We start from the raw sequence: 20,297 nt of genomic DNA, 5'->3' as shown, positions 1-20,297 counted from the left end.
GCTCCCCCCCCCCAGGGGCCTCAGCACCCCATAAATACCCAGCACACAGCTCTGGCCAGGGGCTTGGCTGCCAGAGCCTCGGGTCCTTTATCAGGGAGAAGATGTACAGCCAGTGAGTATTTCTGGGGGCTGTTGTGGCACAGGGGGGGGCTAGGGGGGTGGCTGTGAGCCTGGGGATCAGCACAGATGGGCGGGAGATGCATGTGTGGGTGTCTGTGCTGGTCCATCCTGTGCCAGGATTCTGGATGGGGGTGGCAGGCTCAGCTCCAGGTACCAGAGGATGGTCTGTACTTTGGAGGAGAAGGACAGTGCCTGGCACAGCCTGTGTCTGGTGTGTCTCCATGGACTTGGCTGTAGACAAAACTGGAACCTAACAGTTCTCAGCTACGCACTCAAGTATGCTTTGCTCGAAGGAAAAAAGGAGAAAATATAAAGGCTCCTTCAAGACCTGGGAGACACGACTTGGATTTTCATAGAACCATAGAATCTTGGGTTGGAAGAGACCTCAAGGATCATCTGGTCCAAACTTTCTTGGTGAAAGCAGGGTCTAGATGAGATGGCCCAGCACCCTTCTGCTTCCTGATGTATCAGGATATCTTGAATTTGTCCTTTGAGGGTTTGCCTGCAGGGCTGTGGCACAGGCTGCCTGTCAGTATTCCTTGTTTCTCCATGTGCTCAGGATAGTCCAGAGCCTTTGCTCCAACAGCAGCTGGTGGTGCTTCTTCCTGATCTCTCAAAATATTTGCAAGTTGCAGATCAGTCCATCCAGAAGCTAAACCTCTTGCCTTGGTGGGAGCTCCAGAGGGATCCCAACACTGAGCTAACCCCAGGTCTTCTGCTCCTTTCAGAGTTGAGCATCCCGCTGGAGGCTACAAGAAGCTCTTTGAGACAGTGGAGGAACTGTCTTCTCCAGTGACTGCCCATGTCACAGGTTAGTGTGGGCTACCTGGGCGCCTCCTGCCCAGCTTCTGTTCTCAGGAGCTTGTGGGCCACCAGAGCTCAGAGGTTTTAGAAGGGCTGGAGCACAGGTTGGGAGGTGAAGGACCTGACAGGGCTGGTGTGTTTTGGGTTGCAGAAGGACAGACTGGATGGGGGACCTTTAGACATCCCAGTACCCAACATCTTTGGTTGGTCTGTAGATGAAGGAGAAAAGGATAGTTTGAAGAGCTCATGTATTCAAAAAGCATTTTAAAAAAAATACTTTGAAGTTTAGTTCTTCTTGTTGAAACAATAAAAATTGCTCAGTCTGATTTGCCACAGGCTGTGCATGTACCATCTGCACCTCTTCCACAGGCAGGATTCCCACCTGGCTGCGAGGAAGCCTCCTGAGATGTGGTCCTGGCTTGTTTGAGGTGGGCTCAGAGCCCTTCTATCACCTCTTTGATGGCCAGGCTCTCCTCCACAAGTTTGACTTCAAGGAAGGGCACGTTACCTACCACCGAAGGTGCGTGGCAATTTCCCAAGCAAAAAAAATTAGTTACAAAGTGACTGGGAATGCTGGGGCTGGGCTCTGCTGCCCAGCATGAGGGAGGTGCTGGTTGGTTCATGTCTGTGTGATTCTTGGAAGAGTTTTAATGGTGAGAGCACTAAAATCAACTGAAAATAACTGAAACTTATGGTTAGCAGAAATGCAATTTTTGTACAGATTACAAAACATCTGAAAAGGGAGGGGGGTGCTGGATGTAGCTGCAGCCAGTGACAGAATTACATCATGGTGTGGCCAATGAAACCTGGTTTCAGTTAGAAGCTGCTGAGCTCTTGGCTGTCAGGACTTTGGTGCAGAATGTTTAGACAAAGGACTGTATTTCCCATCAGCTCCAGTCCACCCCAGGGCAGTGCTGGGGGTTGCTGGACCCCTCTGTGCTCCAGATGCAACAAGAGGCTGTGGGGACTAGTGGCTTTTGGGGGGTCTCTCAAGGCTCAGCACAAGAATTAATTGCAAAGCCTGTTGCTTTTTTATGGCCTCCTGGCCCTCCCCAGGTTTGTCCGGACCGACGCTTACGTGAGGGCAATGACTGAGAAAAGGATTGTGATCACTGAGTTTGGCACCTACGCCTACCCAGACCCCTGCAAGAACATCTTTTCCAGGTACCTCAGGGTCATAGAGGTAGCAGTGATGTCCTATGGTGCTTCTGCTTCCACAAAGCCCCTGACTCTCTGTTCATCTTCTCTGCTCAGGTTTTTCTCGTACTTCAAAGGTGTGGAGGTCACTGACAATGCCCTCGTTAACGTCTACCCTGTGGGTGAAGATTACTACGCCTGTACTGAGACCAACTTTATCACCAAAATTAACCCAGATACATTAGAGACAATTAAGCAGGTGGGTCTTTGTGCTTCTAAATACGTGGAGGAATGAAGCTGAAATGGAACTGTTTAATAACAGCCTTTTCCAACAAGGCAAGAGTTGGGGCCGGTCAGGGAGGTGTTGCAGAAACGAAGCTAGCAGCAGGGGTTAACGAAGGCAGAGTTGCAACAAGCTTGTAAATGAACCTGCTGCTGCTGCTTGGAGCCACATTTGATCAGGAGATGATGGGGGTGGTCTTTGTCCATGGGTTGGGGTTTGTGTAATGAAGGATTCCTGCTTCAGTGCTTTCCTTTGCTGCATGACCCACGTCCAGCCTGTGGAGCCTTTCATCTTGGACCCCAGAACCCCAGACTCCCCCTGTACCCACCTCAGCTCACTTGACCATCTCAAATTCCTTGGCTTGGGGAAGAATTTCCCACCTCTCCAGCAAGGTTGTGTTGACCTGTGACACCTTGTGGAGCTGGTGGCTTCCCATCTCCTGCCCAGAAAGCTCCTGACTGCATCTTCTTTTCCAGGTGGATCTCTGTAAATACGTGTCTGTCAACGGGGCAACAGCTCATCCCCACGTTGAAAATGATGGGACAGTTTACAACATTGGCAACTGCTTTGGAAAGAATTTTTCACTTGCCTATAACATCATCCGGATCCCTCCACTTCAGGCAGGTCAGTTCATCCCACCGTGGAGCTAACAGAAAAAATCTGGTTCCATCAATCACTTTTTTAATCTTTTAAATTAGTTTTGTCATCCAGTTACTTTTTTAAAGTCTTTAGATTGTATTTGCTCTCTTCAGTAACAGAAATGGGATCTTGAAAACAATTGCTATGAACTTCTTTTGTGTTAATGTTATAAATATGGGCTGAGTAAGTATCATATATAGAATTGCATCACAGAGTCATAACATACCATGGTTCAGCTTGGGAGGGACCTTGAAAGACCAGCCTTGTCCAACCTGACCTTGGATGTTTCCAGGGATGGGACATCTACCACCTCTTTGGGCAACCTGGGCCAGTGTCTCACCACCCTTAGTATAAAAAAATTTCTTCCAAAGATCTAGATCTCCCCTCTTTCAGTTTACAGTGGGGGTGAAGCTCTCCCTAACCCTCCCACTGTCCCCTTCCAGACAAGGATGACCCGATGAACAAGTCGGAGGTGGTGGTGCAGTTCCCTTGCAGCGACAGGTTCAAGCCCTCCTACGTTCACAGGTAACATCCCAGGGGGTGGTGGCCTGACCATACTTGTCAGCTGGAAAGGGGACACTGTGGCAGGAATGGCTGCCCTCAGCAGGGAGTGCTGATGGACAAAGTCCCTTTTCCTTTCTGCCAGCCCAGAAAGGTGGGGGGGCACATGTGCAGCCTTGCAGGTGTTGTGGGACCCAGAGAAGTGGGTCTGCAGGGCTTGTTCTCACATGTGATCAGAAACTAAAATTGGGCGGGGGGGGGGGAAGGTGTTTACCAAAATCAGTGTGTTCCTATTCTGGACATGTGCAGCCATGAGCTGCATGCTGCATTCAGAGCTTAGGACAAGGCCCTGCCTGGGTTTTGTCCAACCTGACCAGAGGGAGCCTGACATGCTCCCTGCACCTTTCCAAACAGCTTCGGGCTGACAGCGAACTACATCGTGTTTGTGGAACAGCCAGTGAAAATCAACCTCCTCAAGTTCCTCTCCTCCTGGAGCCTTTGGGGAGCCAACTACATGGACTGCTTTGAGTCCAACGAAAGCATGGGGGTAAGTGGCTGCTGGTGCTGTACCGGGCAGCCAGCCCTGGGCTGCGGGAGGTCCGTTGTATTGGTTTCTCCTTCCTTTCCCTGAGTCTACACCAAGCTGCTGCTGACTTTGCAGGTCTGGCTTCACGTGGCAGAGAAGAAGAAAGGCAGGCTCCTCAACATCAAATACCGCACCTCTGCCTTCAACCTCTTCCACCACATCAACACCTATGAAGATAACGGGTTTCTGATCGTCGACCTCTGCACCTGGAAGGGGTGAGTGTTGTGATGCTGAACATGGAGGTAGCCAAAGGTCCCTGTGGCATCACCCCAACCCTGGCATGAGCTGGTGGGGCCAGCAGAGCCCCAGCACCAGACACACCTGTCCTGGTGCTGGCATGTCTCTTCTCCATGGAAATTGCCTCTGGCACTTGCACCAACTCCTTCCAACCCATCTAAATACCCATGCAGACTACACAGCATGGAAGTTACCCAGAGGTGCAGAGAGCCTGTTTGAAACTCATTTTCCAATGAAAATGTTATTTATATCTTTAGTTTGCCTTTCTCTCTAACAAATGCTATTGACTGCCCATGGGCTGATGCTGCCTGTGCTCCTGGGGCCCCCGTGAGCAGGACCTGGTCGAGGTCTGAACCCTGCTTTTTGAACAGACAGAGAAATGTAGCAAAAAAAATGGCAATGCCTAAGCCTTGCTCCATTGAATTGCAGGAAAAAAAACAGCTGCATTTGACCCCTCTCCCCTGGCAACTGAGGTGTGTCTGTGCTCTCCCCCTCGGGCAGGTTCGAGTTTGTTTACAACTACCTCTACTTGGCCAACTTGCGAGCGAACTGGGACGAGGTGAAGCGCCAGGCAGAGAAGGCCCCGCAGCCCGAAGCCCGCAGATACGTCCTGCCCCTCAACATTGACAAGGTACCAGACACACCCCTGCTGCCACCAGGGCTTGGGGACACCTGTGGCTGCCCCTCCTCTCAGAGCTTATGGCCCAGCAGGGCTGGTGCTCTGCCTCACCCCATTTAATTCAAGTTTAACCTTTAAATAGAAGGGGGAGGTTAAAGTGTGGGGCTTCAGAGAACGTTCTTATTTATTTGAAGTGATCTTCCAGTGAAGGCAGGCTGAGGGAGTTGGGGGTGTTCAGCCTGGAGAAGAGAAGGCTCTGGGGAGACCCCAGAGCACCTTCCAGTGCCTGAAGGGGCTCCAGGAAAGCTGGGGAGGGACCTGGGACAAGGGCAGGGAGTGAGAGGACAAGGAGTAACAGATCAAAACTGGAAGAGGGAGATTGAGGTGAGATATTAGGAGGAAATTCTTTATTCTGAGGGTGGTGAGACCCTGGCCCAGGTTGCCCAGGGAAGCTGTGGCTGCCCCATCCCTGGCAGTGTTGAAGGGCAGGTTGGATGGGGCTTGGAGCTGGGCAGAGCTGGGCTGGTGGGAGGTGTCCCTGCCCAAGGCAGGAGTTGGAACTGGATGAGCTTTAAGGTCCTTTTCAACCTAAGTCATCCTGTGATTCTGTGATTCTGTTGTATTTCCTACATGCTGCAAAAAGTTCTGCATGTGTTGATGAGCACAGGGAAGGTGAGATGGGATGATCTGAGCAGGAGGCACTGGCACTGCTCTCCTACTCAGAAAACAGAAGGAGCAGCAGTTGCTGAGCGTTGCTGCAGCTCAGTGAGGCTCTGCTGCACGTCGCTGCCTTCACTGCCCAGACCTCTGCAAAAGGAAACCTGCTTCTCCATTTCTCTTGGGTGTTTTCTTTGTCTCAGGCTGACACGGGCAAGAACCTGGTCACCCTGCCCTACACCACAGCTACGGCCACGCTGCGCAGCGACGAGACCATCTGGCTGGAGCCAGAAGTCATCTTCTCGGGACCACGCCACGGTAAGAGGAGGCCCTCAGAGCACAGCCAGCAGCAACACTAGTGCCCCCTGCACTCCACCTCCCACTAATCCTTGTGTGTGTATATTTATTTATTTTTTTATTGCAGCCTTTGAATTTCCACAGATCAACTACAAGAAATACTGTGGGAAACCTTACACGTACACGTATGGGCTGGGGCTGAACCACTTTGTCCCAGACAGGGTAAGTATCAATGGTGGGTGAGGCACATCTTTTCTGTGAGCTTTTAATTTAAGGACAAGAATGAATATTTCTGAGATGTGGATTGGTTTTTTTCCTCCCTTTAGCTTTGCAAGCTGAATGTTAAAACAAAGGAGACCTGGGTGTGGCAGGAGCCAGATTCGTACCCATCTGAGCCAATCTTTGTTTCCCACCCAGATGCCCTGGAGGAAGATGATGGTAAGACTGATTTTATTTTGGTCAATGGCATCTTGATTTGAGAAGTTTCTGTGGGAACATTAAGACCAAGGGAAAACAAAGGAGGAGAAAGACCTCTGGGTTTAAATGATCTGTTGTCCTCATTTCCTAGCCTTTTTCCATCGAGAGCTGCAATATTTAAAGAACTCCAAGTGGCAGAACTTTGTAGAACTGAAGCTCTCTTAAACCAAGTGTGCTTCCTGTTCCTCACCCATCCTCCTCGTGAGGAGCAGAGTGAATTCAGGCTTTGCCACTTGAGGACATGTGGCTGTGCCCATGTCAGGCACTGCAGGGGTTTCTCCACGTGTCCCCAGCCCTGTACCTGCTTCTGAGGGCAAGTGGCAGTGCTCAGCCTGAGAGGGGTGCCTGCTTACTCCCCAGGTTCCTCATCTCCCATCAGGACTGGGTGAAGCTGGGAGAAGTCTTGGGTCTCCTGAATTTAAGAGCAAACTCTCACTGGTTTATAGTTTTAAAAAGAAGCTATAGCAGCTACTGGCCCATTACCCCAGGCTGTCCAGCTGGTGACAGCAAGAACTCGAAGCAGACTGAGAAATAGATCAAGCCCCTTCACTGCTCCAGCGCTGAGGGTGGTGCAGAGATGAGGGGCTCAGGGGGTGCTGGGTGGGTGGGTGCTGCTCCCGTGGGTACCCCAGGTGGGGACAGGCCCCTTGATTTCTCTCCCACCAGGGGTTGTGCTGAGCATCGTGATCAGCCCGGGCGCGGGGCCCAAGCCTGCCTACCTCCTGATCCTCAACGCCAAGGACATGAGCGAGGTGGCCAGGGCTGAGGTGGAGGTGATCATCCCCGTGACGTTCCATGGGCTCTTCAAGAGAGCCTGACCAAGGGCCCAGCACCTGCCCTGCTCCTGCCAGCGCCCAAAGGTGACACCCCAACGACCCCAATTCCCTCAGCATCACTTTCCATGTGTAGGGCTAGTCCCAACTCAGCATTGCAGTTTTGTTGATGATTCGTCAAAATACTGGGACAAAGTTAAAGCTGGATGCAAGGGCACAGTGCAATCCCCGTGCCTGTGTGTGGCAGCATCAGGAACAGCAGCTTCTGCTCTGCTACCTGCCTTGAGAAGAGGCCATTTTTAGCCTATACTGAAGTATTGTGGATTTAAATCCCCCCCTGGTTGCTCCTTTAGTATCCTCAGAGCAATCCAAGTGAAGCCTTTCCACAGCTGCTTTGGCAATCCAACCTGGCAGCCCTCAGCTTTGTGGCAGGAGGCATTTTGCCCTCTCCTAAGGCTAAAAACTGCCCACACTACCAGCTCATGTGTTTTCTTTTCCCCATTTCGTGCAGTTTCTTGAGTTCTGGATTTCATACTAAAACATGAATATGAAAAACATCAAGCAATTGTTACGGCTTGGGATGGATGTGGTTCCTCAGTGTGCTGCAGACTGAGCTTCCCCCCTGCCTCTCCACAAAATAAACGTTCAACTAACGTAGTAGAGGGCTTCAAAACACAAACCTATTGCTAACAGACTGAAGCTCCAGGATTCTTGTTTGTCTGTGATGTTTAACATTTTTATTGTTAACAAAGAATTAGAAAATCATTGATATTAAAGATCTCTAGTCCAAAGTGCTAACTTGAAAGGCTGATTGCTTGGGAATGGCTGCAGTCACATCCTGATGACAGGGTATTGAGATGGAGACACCACCTGGTACTTCTGCTGCTCTATGATCTCCAAACACTGGGCAATCACCTGATTAAAAAACACAACACAAGCAATGAGCCTCTGGAAAAAAACTTAGTAAAACTTCCCAGCTCTGCACTCATTCTTTGATGTTTGTTCTTACTTTCTGCAAAAGAATGAACATTTAAAACAAAACACTTGTCAGCTGAGGAGTGAGGGGAAAGGGTGTCAATGCCAGCTATGGCAGAGGAAGAAGCATCCTCAGCATCCCAGAGCCTTTGCACTGCACACAGAGGCCACCAAACCATTTTAAAGTTACTGTGGTGACAAGAGAATCACTTCTGAAGCAGCAGGAAGCTACTTTGCTGTAAAACTCCCAGGAAAATCCATTCTGTGATATAACCTGTTTCTCCCAAGATTCCCAACCACACATCAAAAATCAGCAGAACATCCTGCTCTTCCACATCCATCTCTTCCTAAAAATTCATCTTTCTTGGTGTCTTGTGACAAGAGGGACAGAAAATACAGCACTGCTTTTGCTCTTCAAAAACAAGATAATTCTCCATTCAGATTTTGTTAACTTTTATCACATGGTGCAGACAACAGCCTCCTTTGCCAAAACCTCTTGTGTACCTTGTTGGAAAGCAAGAGCCATGGTAAGCATTTTCCTAATTTCTCTGCACATGCTCCACTGGTACTAGAGCACACATTGTCTTTTAAAGCCTATTCTTTTTTTAAAAAAAAGAACATTAAGAGTCTGAATGAGTATGTGCTGTCAGGGCAGGCAAAGCTAGACATAAATTCCATCTCTTAGCAAGAACTGGGATAAAGTAGCAAAAGAATATTGTAAAAAAAACAGCTAAAGGTGTAACCATGAGCTGTGGAGTGCTGGTGAAAATTACCCAAGTAACATTGATTCATTCCAACTCACATCTTTTCATGTGTAGTTCCTAGAGAGGAGCAGTCCTTGGGCTTCTAGTGCTAGCAAATATTTCCCAGTGCTCTCCCATTATCCAAGTTCCCATGAACACCACAGAAAATATGTAATATCTATGTAGTATCACAAATACAGAGCACATTGAGGAGGATTAACTGGTGGCAGGCTCTATTTGTGATTGTCAAGTAAACAAGCTCCAGAAGTTAAAAGAATGTTTTAAGATTGGCTAATAAACAATAACACCAGGAAAAAATGGAAGGGCAAAGAGGGCAGCTTCCAAATCTAATCCAATGGAGTGGGTGTCTGCCAAGTTGAAGAAGAAATGGAAAGGTGGGGAGGAAGGGGGCACCCCAAATGTAAGCTGCAAATTACAAGCAGGAAGAGGGAGTAGAAAAAAAGAAACATCCTAGGATGCAGGAATGGGAACAGTGTGAACAGGGAAGAGCCTGGACCTGAAAGAGTGAAAATGTGGGTGATCATGCAAGTCTGAAAAAGAAGGATTTGGACACAGAATCAGGTGGTAAAGTCAATGAAGAGGTTCCATTTCCAAGGAAATGCTGCAGTCAAGTAACCAGAAGGGAACCTGAATTAGACAGAATTGTTCTGGACAGACTAACAGAGAAAATATGAGAATTGCAAAGCTAAATGCCACAGAAAAGGGAGGGAGGAGTGGGAGAGCTGGGCATCAGCATTCCACTGATCCTGAGTGAGTCACAGGCTTGTGCATTCTCCACAAGATCCTTTAGTGATCCAAGGACAAAATGTGCTGCAAAGAACACATAAGGAAACAACTCACCTTTCTAGTGTTTTGAGGTAGAATTACACCATCATCCCAGAGTCTGGCAGAGGAGTAAAATGCACTGCTTTCTTCCTCTAGCCTGGAGGAGACGGAGTATTAAAGCACAAAAATTGAATAAAAGCCATCAGGCCAGTAAAACAAAGTCATAGATGAAAAAGGCAAAGACTTCTATCTCAAGGGAAGGTGCAGCACTACTGTTAAAACTCATTAGAATCCAGCAAACACACAACTGCATTTCTGTCATCCTGCAGTTCAGAGCAGCCTCTACATTCAGGTATCACCTGTGGGTCTTACACAGCAGAATATAGTGAGGTCATATGGCTTTGGGATGGTTTGTTGGGTTTTTAAGTCAAGCATTTGTGTTTCCTTGAGCAAATCCTAAGAGCAGACATGGAATTACATACAAATTCAAAATATTTTTCAATAGATTCAGGTTTGCTTTACTTGTTTGGGATGTGTTGATTTCTAGGATGAACTGAAGTATGTAATTTAACTAACAGAATCCCAGTGTAACTGCAGGGGTTTGGAGCTCATGTCCTTACTTTTCTCTCAGCTGTTTTAGCTCTGATTCATCTCCTGTACAGTCACCATCCCCAGCCTGTGGGACTGTAGAGAAATGTCTTGAATCCACAAGAGCAACTCTTGCATTAGGCCACAGGAACAGAAAGTTTGGACTGAACGATCTCCCACACTACAAAGAAAAGCACAAACACACTGAAATGGATCCCCAAAAGGTGGCTGTGGGATGACACAACCGAGTGCCAGGCAGAATGTAACACGGGTTAATTTGTGAAGTGTGAATGACCCAGGTCCTGTATCAGCAGACACCCTGTGGCAGCACCATCACCATCCCCGCTGCCTCCAGTATTGCTCTCTTGTTATATCATTTTTCCTCCAAAAATAATTAACCCTGAGCAAACAGGGAGCCCTCTTGCCCCTGCTAGCAAGGGGGACAGGACACAGTAGCACAGCTACTGAGGGAGATGTGCTCCCTGCTGACTGAAAACACATGGCACATCCTGAGGGAAAGGCAGGATGGGCTCCAAGCAGGGACATTTTCAGATAAGCTGTGTTTGAGACCCCGCCCTAGGCTCCCAGCTGCAGACCAGGCGTTCAGTCATCACAGCTTGTGGTGCGTTTCTTGCCTGAGGAGTAGTTAAAACAGACCGAGTTAAGTGCTCAGCAACAGCTGACTGTCTAAGAGGCAGAGCAGTGCACTCTTGCTCCAGGGCACCAGTCTGTCCCCAGAGCCCTCTCACCATGGCGTAGCTGTCGCCCCCGAAGCAGCCGCCGATGACAACCGTTATTTTGGGAACAGCAGCACAGGCCACAGCTGCCATCATGGAGGCCTGGGCCTTCAACCTGGTGGAGTGAGCCTCTGCCTGAGAGGAAAACCAAGATTTTTAGTACCTTTAAGTCTTTCATCTAGCTTCCTTCCACTCCCACCCAACTTGTGGCTCTAAAATGTTTCTTTCCCCACAGTTCTGTGTGATAGTTTCTGCCACAACACCAAGACTCATCACCAACATCATGCATTTCTTTAACAATGTCAACCAGCCAGACAATTATAACCACTCTGCAAAGACCTGCAGTGCTGAGTAACCCCAGCTCAGACACAACAGCATCCTGCCAGGCTTTGTCCCAGGCGCTGGCAAGAGCTGGGAGGAACTGGGTGCAGGAACAGGCTCTGCTCCATCTCATGTTGGTTTTACTGTGAGGCTCTCTGGAGCCCAGGACAAAACATACTGTAGTATCTTCACTTTTCTAGAAGAGAAATATCTATTTTTCTGTGGAAGAATCAACAATACTTCAAAGTGAAAAGAACTATAAATTCCAAGTTTCACAGCTTGCATGCCAGCTGGACAGTACCATTTTAGAGAGACCTGCTTAAAAGTTTTAAAAACAAAGTCAAACAAACTTGGTTTAAACTATTGAGAGCGTTTTTTTAAAAAATATTTTCCTAAGAATCCTTTTTAAAATGTAATCTTAAAGCAAAGAAGAATGAGGCACTACTTGAGCTGAGCACACTGCACTAGAAGTGCCCACCTGTGAGATGCCTGTTGGCTCTGCTGGAGGTGGAGCAGTATTTTGGAGAAAGAGGATGGGGATGCTCCTCTGACTGCAGAGCTGCACAAAGTGGCTGCCCTTGAGAGAAGCATCATGAGACAGCTCCCCGTTGCTGGCCACTATCCCCATCAAGTGCCTACAAAACAGACACACCAGCATTGGCACTTCTGAACCCCAGAAGTTAAGGATCTGTAGCTCACAGTGTTCTGAAGGGTATTATCCCATCCCCATGTCAGGCAGAAGCGATGACAGCCTTCAGCTCGGTTTGGGAAGGAACACTTTCAAAGATGATGTTACTTATTTCTTAAGGAATCTGCTGAGACTTCAATATTCCAACTGTCTGGTTAGTAATTTCTGGGAATAAACAAATCATTCCACAAAGTCATGAAATCCATTAATTTGTCATCACTCTCTTTGCTGCTACTGGCCTGGACCGTGATGAACTCAGAGCTCAGAGATAGCCCAGCCTTTGCAGAAGTGTTTTATTTCCAATTCTTGACTGATTCAGAACTTCAAGACCATTGTTATTGGGGTGCCATGAAACCTGATGGTGATATGAAAGCTATTTAGAGAAATATGTCCATACGTTTTGATAGTGAAATGTTACAGCCTTACCCTTCCACGTGGCCAAATCCTGTTACTAACGTTGTTCCATAATTAGCCTTGAATTCCTGGAATCTGCTTCCATCCACCAGACGGCTCAGAATCTGCACAGAAATGAAAACAGGAATGTTGTGCTGAAGGACACTCTGCTCAGTCAGCAAAGGGACTTGTGTAAGGCAAGGAGTCAACACAAGTGAGCGCTGAGGCCCTTTTGTGTTTGATGCTCCACTAAATACTTAATATGCACAAAACAATTAGTGTCTATGTTTGATTACCAACCATGTATTTCAAGCCAAATTTCTGCTCCAAAATTACTTCAGTGTTACAGAGCAGGGTTGTTTGTGTTCATCAAAATGGTGTAAAGACCCCAGCGTGTGCAGTTGCAGTTTGTGTGCACAAGAAACAGCAGCATATTGCTCCTGCTTTCTTCAAACAGTTTAAAAGCTGCCTTCAAAGCTACACTGCTTCCTGCAGTCAGTCCCTTGAACTGTAGGGATTCAACCCTGGAAAAGGTACTGGATTCACATCCTTGGACACTAAATGTCTTCTTGAACAACACAGTGACAACGGTGTGGGCAGCTCTGCTTATGTACTAGCATCTGTCCCAGCCTCAAACAAGTTCAATTTGAGCTTTGTTGTCTTTTCAGTCAGTATTTTCATTAGGCACTTCAGTTACAAGATAGAGCCATGATTATCTGGGGGAAAAAGGCAGGGGAGGGGGAAAACGGGACATCCTCAAGGCAGCCAACACTGTACAAGTCATACTGACATGGCCCCATCTCAGACAGTGCATGGGAACAGACTGGCATCATCTGTAATTATTTTATTTCTGGCAGGTTTTCAGCTTAAATATTGTCTATAATTCTACAGAATTGCTGCTGTTCTGCTTCGTTGCAGACTGAGGACAGCTTGGCAACCAGAGAGAGCTGGGGTTGTTCAGCCTGGAGAGGAGAAGGCTCCAAGGAGTCCTCACAGTGGCCTTCCAGTGCCTGAAGGGCCTACAGGAAAGCTGGGGAGGGGCTTTTCACCCCCTCCCCAGGGGAGGAGTGACAAGTGAGAGGACAAGGCATTTTAAACTCAAAGAGGGGAGATTTAGGTTAGATATTCTTCACCACGAGGGTAGGAAGGTGCTGGAATAGGTTGCCCAGGGAGGCTGTGGCTGCCCCCTCCCTGGAGGTGTTCAAGGGCAGGTTGGATGGGGCTTGTGCAGCCTGGTCTGGTGGGAGGTGTCCCTGCCCAGGCAGGGGGGTTGGAACCTGATGATCTTCAAGGTCCCTTCCAACCTTCACCAGTCTATGATTCTATGATTCTACTTCAGGATTCTCCAAGAGAATCTGGAGCTACCAGGCAGAGTAGATTAGGAGGAGGAAGAAACAAGAGTTTCTGCCACTGTACCAGTTTGACAGGAAGAGTACACCTGTAATCCTGTGGTGCCAGGCCCAGGAGCTCCTCCGAGCTGTACAGGGGGCTGTCATGCTCCTGCAGCTCCTCTGGCAGGGGCTTGTAGCTCAACGTGGAGATGACGTTTCGAATGCAGTCATAGGCTTCCTCTTCTGAAGGTGCAAAATGGTCAGTACAGCCACTGACTCTAGCAGAGAGTGCAGCATGGATTAGCATCAAATGAATGAAATCTGAATTCTGACAGAAAACCCAAACTAAAGGAGGAAACCTCTGACTCTCCCAACTCCCTGCAAAACATGGTGTGATTCCATTCTCGTATGAATGAGCTGGAAGCAGTGAGTCAGGGGAACTGCTGTGCAACCCAACCCCAAAATACATCCACAGCAAGGAGAAGTTCCTCCCTGTGACCTTTGTGCTTGCCTACATTAAAGAAAGACCTTTGAATCTATTTTTATAGTGATGTTGTTGCAAACAATATAATGAAGGGAAAAGGATCTTTGAAAATTATTTCAAAATAAGCACTTCCAGTCTGGATATAAAGACAGGAACTTATTAAGTGTAACAGAGGCAGCTGACTGTCACACAAGTGCCACTCTGCTACAGCTGGTCCCTCTGAGGCACAGAGGAACTGAACCTGCCTGAAGTTGTTCAGAAAATACATGGAAAAATGGGGAATCAAACCCTCATGTGTCCATTTCCTGCTTCACCCCACAACATCACTTAATTTTACTTCCATTTGACTGCTCTAACAAGAAACCTGCACCTGAGAAGGAAGGCAAACAGTGTAATAACAGGTTCCCCTTTCGGCCCTGATCCTGACCTCTGCACTTAGGTGAGATTCCTGTCCATGTGGAAGTGGCAAGTGCCTGTGGCATGTCATAGAGCTGAAGTGACAATGCCATGTCACTTCTTTCCAAGTGTTGTATCTAGCCCTACGATACACCCACCTGTACAACTGAATGCCACCAACCTTTATAACAATTCATGTATCATTTCTAATAGGTTTTTTTCACTGCATGCTTGTCAGCCCTGGAGGACCATGCTGTATCCCTTCACTGAAGGAGCTTCAGTCATATTAACTTAAGATAAAATGAGTTTCTTGAAAGCTAAGCATGCTGAATTCCCTCCTATTGCTAAGACTTATCTCACATACTCAGCGTGAAGTTTGGCTCCTCCTAGGTCCTCGGGAGAGACCTGTTCACCCGTAGCAGCTTTCACCAGAGGTGGGCCAGCAAGGAAGAGTGTCCCGATCTTATCCACCATCACGTTCTCCTCTGCCATGGTCGGAATGTAGGCACCTCCGGCGACACAGGAGCCGCACACCACTGCCACCTGAGGGACAGCAACCAAAACAAACGGAGGTGCTGCAGGGGGAAGGGTGGGAAGGCAAAGCCACCACGTTCATCTCAGAAACGCTCAAGAGACTAAAATCACAGCTTGGGGAACAATGAGCTGGAGATGGAAATACCAGCACCAACAGAGCTCAGGGTTTACTCTGAAATAACCTGGTGATTTGATGCTTTTCCACCACCACCCATTGGGAAACACTCAGAAGGCCCTTAAGGCTGAAGCACTCTCTTAGGTGAGCTACTGTCTGAAGCCCCCTTCCCCACGAGCAGGACAGGTGAGCTTTAGAAGCGAGATTGCACGTTTGGGAGTTATTCCTAGAGTCTGTTTTAGAAGGAAACTTTCTTCCCAATGCTACTGATCACACAGACCACACTTGTGCTCCCTAGGACACTGTACCTGAGGGATCCCCATGGCAGACATGATGGCTTCATTGTAGAACATTCTGCCACCGTGCAGCTTGTCAGGAAACATCTCAGCCTGACATTACAGAGAAAAGACAACCTGAGTTTCAATACTAAGTACCAAAGCCAACGTCCCTCTTGGCTCCATCATGCACATTGTAACTGACTCGGGGCAGGTCCCCACTCACAATCAGACCCCAAACCTTCACCTGCAGCATTCCCACGGCACTGAGTCCCTCACACACTGTGCAATTCCACAGAAATACCCAAGTCTTTCAAAAGCAGAAGCAAGCTTCGTATTATTTTGTGAAACCACTTTACCCTACACAAACTGAGACTGTAAATATGCAGCAGTGAAACTCATATTCCTACTTTACCTATGAAATTACTTCAGCACAGTTACTTAGTTTTCAATATAATTCCTGGAGTCAGGTAAAAACTTTTTCCAAGTGTTTGCTTTCAGTCTGAAGAGGGACCAGCTACACCCCCTGTGATGATATGACCTCTGCACACTGGAAACTAACCTGTGCAAACTCCCCTTTTACAGAAGGAATTAAAAAACCTACATTTTTAAAGGCCATGGAGGTTACTGCATTACCATCACAAACACTGTGATAAAATAGTAATTTTATAGATTCTGAAATAGAAAACAGAAACCACAAACAATGTGCTAATTTATTAAAGACATGAAAGCATTTCAGCACACTGAGAAATACCCCTGCTCGGCCAGCACTTTGCCCCCCTCTGATACTCAAGCTGCTACACTCTGGCTAGGTGCTAGACTCAAGATTAGCCAAAGTGATCACCACTGTGAGGAATCTTCAAATCTGATTTCTGGAGAAAACTCAGTTCAAGGATAACAGACAATGAAAGTCAGCCAGCCAAGAAAACACAACATAAATCTGAGGTTTATTGCTAAAAATTAGTACGATTAAGACAGACATAGGTGCTTCCTTCTATGAAGTGGTTCCAGGATTACCTGTAGTGGTAGGAATGCCCCCCCACTGTCAGTGAGGTGCACAGACACCAGCCTGTTCTGCATGGCTATTTCTTGAGCTCTCAGTTGTTTCTTCACTCCAATTGGATACACAGTTCCTCCTTTCACAGTTGCATCACTTGCCAGTAAGACACACCAGACCCCACAGATCTTGCCAATTCCTGCAGGTGGTACCACAGACACTCATCAGGACTCTATACAGTTCCACAGATGAATCAAGGGATCAAAGTACAGCTGGGATGGTACTTTGGTGATGCTGTATCAAGCAGCTGCAAATGGAGTTGTTAGTACCACACAGGGAAGTGTGGTACTCTAGAATCATAGAGTTGTTTGGGTGTGAAGGGACCTTAAAGATCACCCAGTTCCAACCCCCTGCATGGGCAGGGACACCTCCCAGCAGCCCAGGCTGCTCCAAGCCCCATCCAACCTGCCCTTCAACACTGCCAGGGATGGGGCAGCCACAGCTTCCCTGGGCAGCCTGGGCCAGGGTCTCACCATCCTCACACTAAAGAATTTCTTCCCCATGTCTCATCTCCATCTTCCTCTTCCAGCTGGAAACCCTTCCCCCTGCTCCCATCCCTCCCTGCCCTTGTCCCAACTGCCTCCCCAGCTTTCCTGGAGCCCCTTCAGGCACTGGAAGGTGCTCTAAGGTCTCCCTGGAGCCTTCACTCTTCCGACGAACGCTCACTCTTAAGATACTAAAATATTCCATAAACCTGATTTACATGCATCCGTTTCCCTTTCCCAGTAGGACCCCACACCTCACCCCCAGTGAGCAGGGCTGGTTACCCTGGGAAGCTGTGCAGCCGTTATGGACTGCAACTGATGTGCACCACCTACAACCACTTACTCATCACTGCACCCAAACAGCATCTCCCAAATTATATTAAAGGACCATATTGGTTCAAAACCCTCCTTCCTTTGGGGCTGTATCTCCAACAGGGGCAGCTCAAAACAACCCCCTCAGCCCATAAGCCCATCTTGAGATCTAATGCGGATCCTATTTAAAGAGATGAGCAATGAAACAGATCAACTCCCCCCGCTTCCCAGGGCATTTTCCAGCCATTACCAGTGAGGCAGCCAGCAGCAGGGACATCCCCATAGGGCATATCAAGGCCCGCCAGGGGAGACAGCTCAAGGAAAGACTCATCATCCAGCAGCAACTTCAGGCGCTCACGGACAAACAGCTTCTTGTTCCTTTGAGTGTGACGCAAGATGGCATTTTCTCCCCCTCCTTTACTGACTCTCTCTAGCAGTTCTGAGTATCTGAGGTTAAAAAAAAAAAAAAAAAAAAAAAACCACCAAGGTTTTGGTTAATGAAGGCCACCTTTACCTACAGGTTATCCTTTGGCTGAGTGAACACGGTGCTTAAATGCATTGCAGAGTTTTCATAGGAATGGTATGTGAACGAAGAGGAATTCACATTTTCAGAGAGTCACCAAGGTAGGAAGGGGCCTCTAGAGATCATCCAGTCCAACCCCCCACCAGAGCAGGATCACCTACAATAGATCCCACGGGAACACATCTAGACGGGTTTGGGACATCTCCAGAGAAGGAGACTCCACACCCTCCCTGGGCAGCTTGTCCCAGGGCTCTGTCACCCTCCCAATAAAGAAGTTTCTCCTCATGTTGAGGTGGAACTTCCTGTGTTGTCACTTGGTGCCATTTCCCCTCATCCTGTTACAGGCACCACTGAGCAGAGACTGGCTCATTCTTGACACCCACTCTGCAGGTATTTACAGACATTCATCAGGTCCCCTCTCAGCCTTCTCTTCTCTCGACTAAACAGCCCCAGGTCTCTCAGCCTTTCCTCGTATGACAGATGTTCCAGTTCCTTCATTATCCTTGTCACCTCTTTTGGACCCTTCCCAGCATATCCCTGTCCCTCTGGATCTGGGGAGCCCAGAACTGGACACAATACTCAAGATGTGGTCTCTCCAGGGCAGAGTAGAGGGGGAGGAGAACCTCCCTTGACCTGCTGGCCACACTCTTCTTAATGCACCCCAGGATACTATTGGCTCTCCTGGCCACGAGGGCACACTGCTGTCCCATGGATTCAGCATGGACCTTTATCTCCATGTTCCAACTACTCTAGGGGAGAATCCAGTCAAAGGCTTCCTCCTCAGTTCCCCTCAACAAGTTTATCTGACAAAAATCAGTAACACATCACTAAATCTGCAAGAAACCCACACTCTGCAGCACAGCAGAGATCCATTAAGAGCAGGGAATAATGCAGAGTCACTGCAGCCATCCAGAGAGGAAGTGATTCCCAATGTTATTGTCAGGGCAGCAGCCAACACAGGTCAAGAATCGAACCAACTGCAAACAAACATGGTATCTCAAATAATTTTGGTCTTAAGTAAATCACGCTCTTCATTTATTTAAAACATTTTTCACCCAAACTGCATAAGCATGCAAGCACCATTTCTGTGCATGACTCCTGCGTCTCATTGTGGCTTCCTGCAGACTGCAGACTGAAAAACCTCAGGAGAAAAGAGCTAAGGATGTTTAATAATGTTGTAAATGCCACCACAGGAGGGCACAGTGTGTTCTCCGTAGCTCTGCTTCCAGCCCATGTGCCATTCCTCTGAACAAAGGCCTTTGATATTTTTTTTTTGCCATCTGGTCTTTAAGGACAAACACATAAAATACATTTTCCTGCTTTTATCAGTGAATCCCTATTAACTGCAGCAACTGTCAGCTGCTCCTTCAGGGGGGATCTGTTCATGTGTGAGTCACCACTTATGTCTTTGCTTACAAAATCAAACACGAACCAGATTTTATGAAGGTCTATTTTCTTCTTGGCAAAAGAATGCCACGCTATTTTTAACGCAGTCTGCGCCTAGATTTGGGCTTTTCAGTCAACACTTAAGCACAACTTTTTGGGGGGGGCTGAAACTTGTAAGGGCTGATCCGTGCGAAAATCACTGTGCAGAGCTGCAAGGAAACTCTGAAGTTTGAAAATGGGGGGGAGGAGGGAATAAATAAATAAAAAATGTCAAAGCTTTTTAATCTTCGGGCTTTTTAGCGAGTGTCCTTCCGTCAGGAAGTTCCCGCCAGAAGCCGCGCGGCAGCCTCACAGCGCCTCGCCAGCCGCTGCACCCTCGACAACAGCGCAAAAGGCAGTTTGTTACCTTCGAATCACAGCCTCGCTGTTCCTGAAATTGTCCTCGTACACGTGCCGGCACACGGGCGGGACGCGGCCGTCCAGCAGCGGGTAAGCCCCGCCGCACCGCCCGTGCTCTGCCCCGCGGCTGGCGGCGCGGAGGGGCTGCGGGCGCGGCCCCGCACAGCCCCGGCCCCGCGCGGGGGGGGAGCCTTGCGGGCCCCGCAGCCAGGCGGGGTTGGGGCGCAGGCTGCGCAGGGAGCAGAGCGCGGCGGGGCTCCACACGGCCCTGGGCGCGGGGGGGAGGAGAAACCGCATGCGTTGACCCCAAAAATTAAAAATAAAAAATAAATAAAAATTATTAAAGTTCAGATTCCGCCGAGGGGTGGGACAAAGCACCGCAGAGGCGGGGTTGTCAGGGCACCCCCCCCGGGTTCCGCGAGGGCTCCCTGCCCCCCGCCGCGGTGACCCCTACCCGGGCAGCCGCCGCCGAGCGCTGCGCTCCGGGCCCGCCTCTCGGGGCGGCTCCAGCGGGCCGCCCGCCCCGCTGCCCGCCCCGCTGCCCGCCGCCCTCTGCCCGCCGCCCTCTGCCCGCCCCGCCGCCCGCCCCGCTGCCCGCTGCCCGCCACCCTCTGCCCGCCCCGCTGCCCGCCCCGCCGC

The 20,297-nt window shown here is 48.9% G+C and overlaps 2 protein-coding genes across 2 annotated transcripts; one reads left to right on the top strand and one right to left on the bottom strand.

Moving 5' to 3' along the window:
- Positions 1-852: 852 nt before the first annotated feature.
- Positions 853-7,215, top strand: RPE65 (retinoid isomerohydrolase RPE65). Its single transcript, XM_051625538.1, has 13 exons — positions 853-931; positions 1,294-1,444; positions 1,981-2,088; positions 2,179-2,320; positions 2,821-2,968; positions 3,427-3,508; positions 3,899-4,031; positions 4,146-4,285; positions 4,809-4,938; positions 5,787-5,901; positions 6,008-6,102; positions 6,207-6,318; positions 7,024-7,215. The coding sequence occupies exons 3-13, from the start codon at positions 2,012-2,014 to the stop codon at positions 7,173-7,175; spliced, it is 1,326 nt and encodes a 441-aa protein (XP_051481498.1). The 5' UTR covers positions 853-931; positions 1,294-1,444; positions 1,981-2,011; the 3' UTR covers positions 7,176-7,215.
- Positions 7,216-7,894: 679 nt separating this feature from the next.
- Positions 7,895-20,139, bottom strand: LOC127387319 (methylcrotonoyl-CoA carboxylase beta chain, mitochondrial-like). Its single transcript, XM_051625515.1, has 12 exons — positions 19,666-20,139; positions 17,601-17,797; positions 16,514-16,692; positions 15,530-15,610; positions 14,937-15,115; positions 13,778-13,970; positions 12,395-12,486; positions 11,759-11,915; positions 10,972-11,094; positions 10,255-10,403; positions 9,710-9,791; positions 7,895-8,045 (listed from the first exon to the last, which is right to left on the bottom strand). The coding sequence occupies exons 1-12, from the start codon at positions 19,953-19,955 to the stop codon at positions 7,962-7,964; spliced, it is 1,806 nt and encodes a 601-aa protein (XP_051481475.1). The 5' UTR covers positions 19,956-20,139; the 3' UTR covers positions 7,895-7,961.
- Positions 20,140-20,297: the final 158 nt, after the last annotated feature.

This window comes from Apus apus, chromosome 7 (genome assembly GCF_020740795.1).
Source record: "Apus apus isolate bApuApu2 chromosome 7, bApuApu2.pri.cur, whole genome shotgun sequence".
NCBI classification, from domain to species: Eukaryota; Metazoa; Chordata; class Aves; order Apodiformes; family Apodidae; genus Apus; species Apus apus.
Note: the sequence above shows the minus strand (reverse complement) of the source record. Positions and strands in the feature narration are given on the sequence as shown.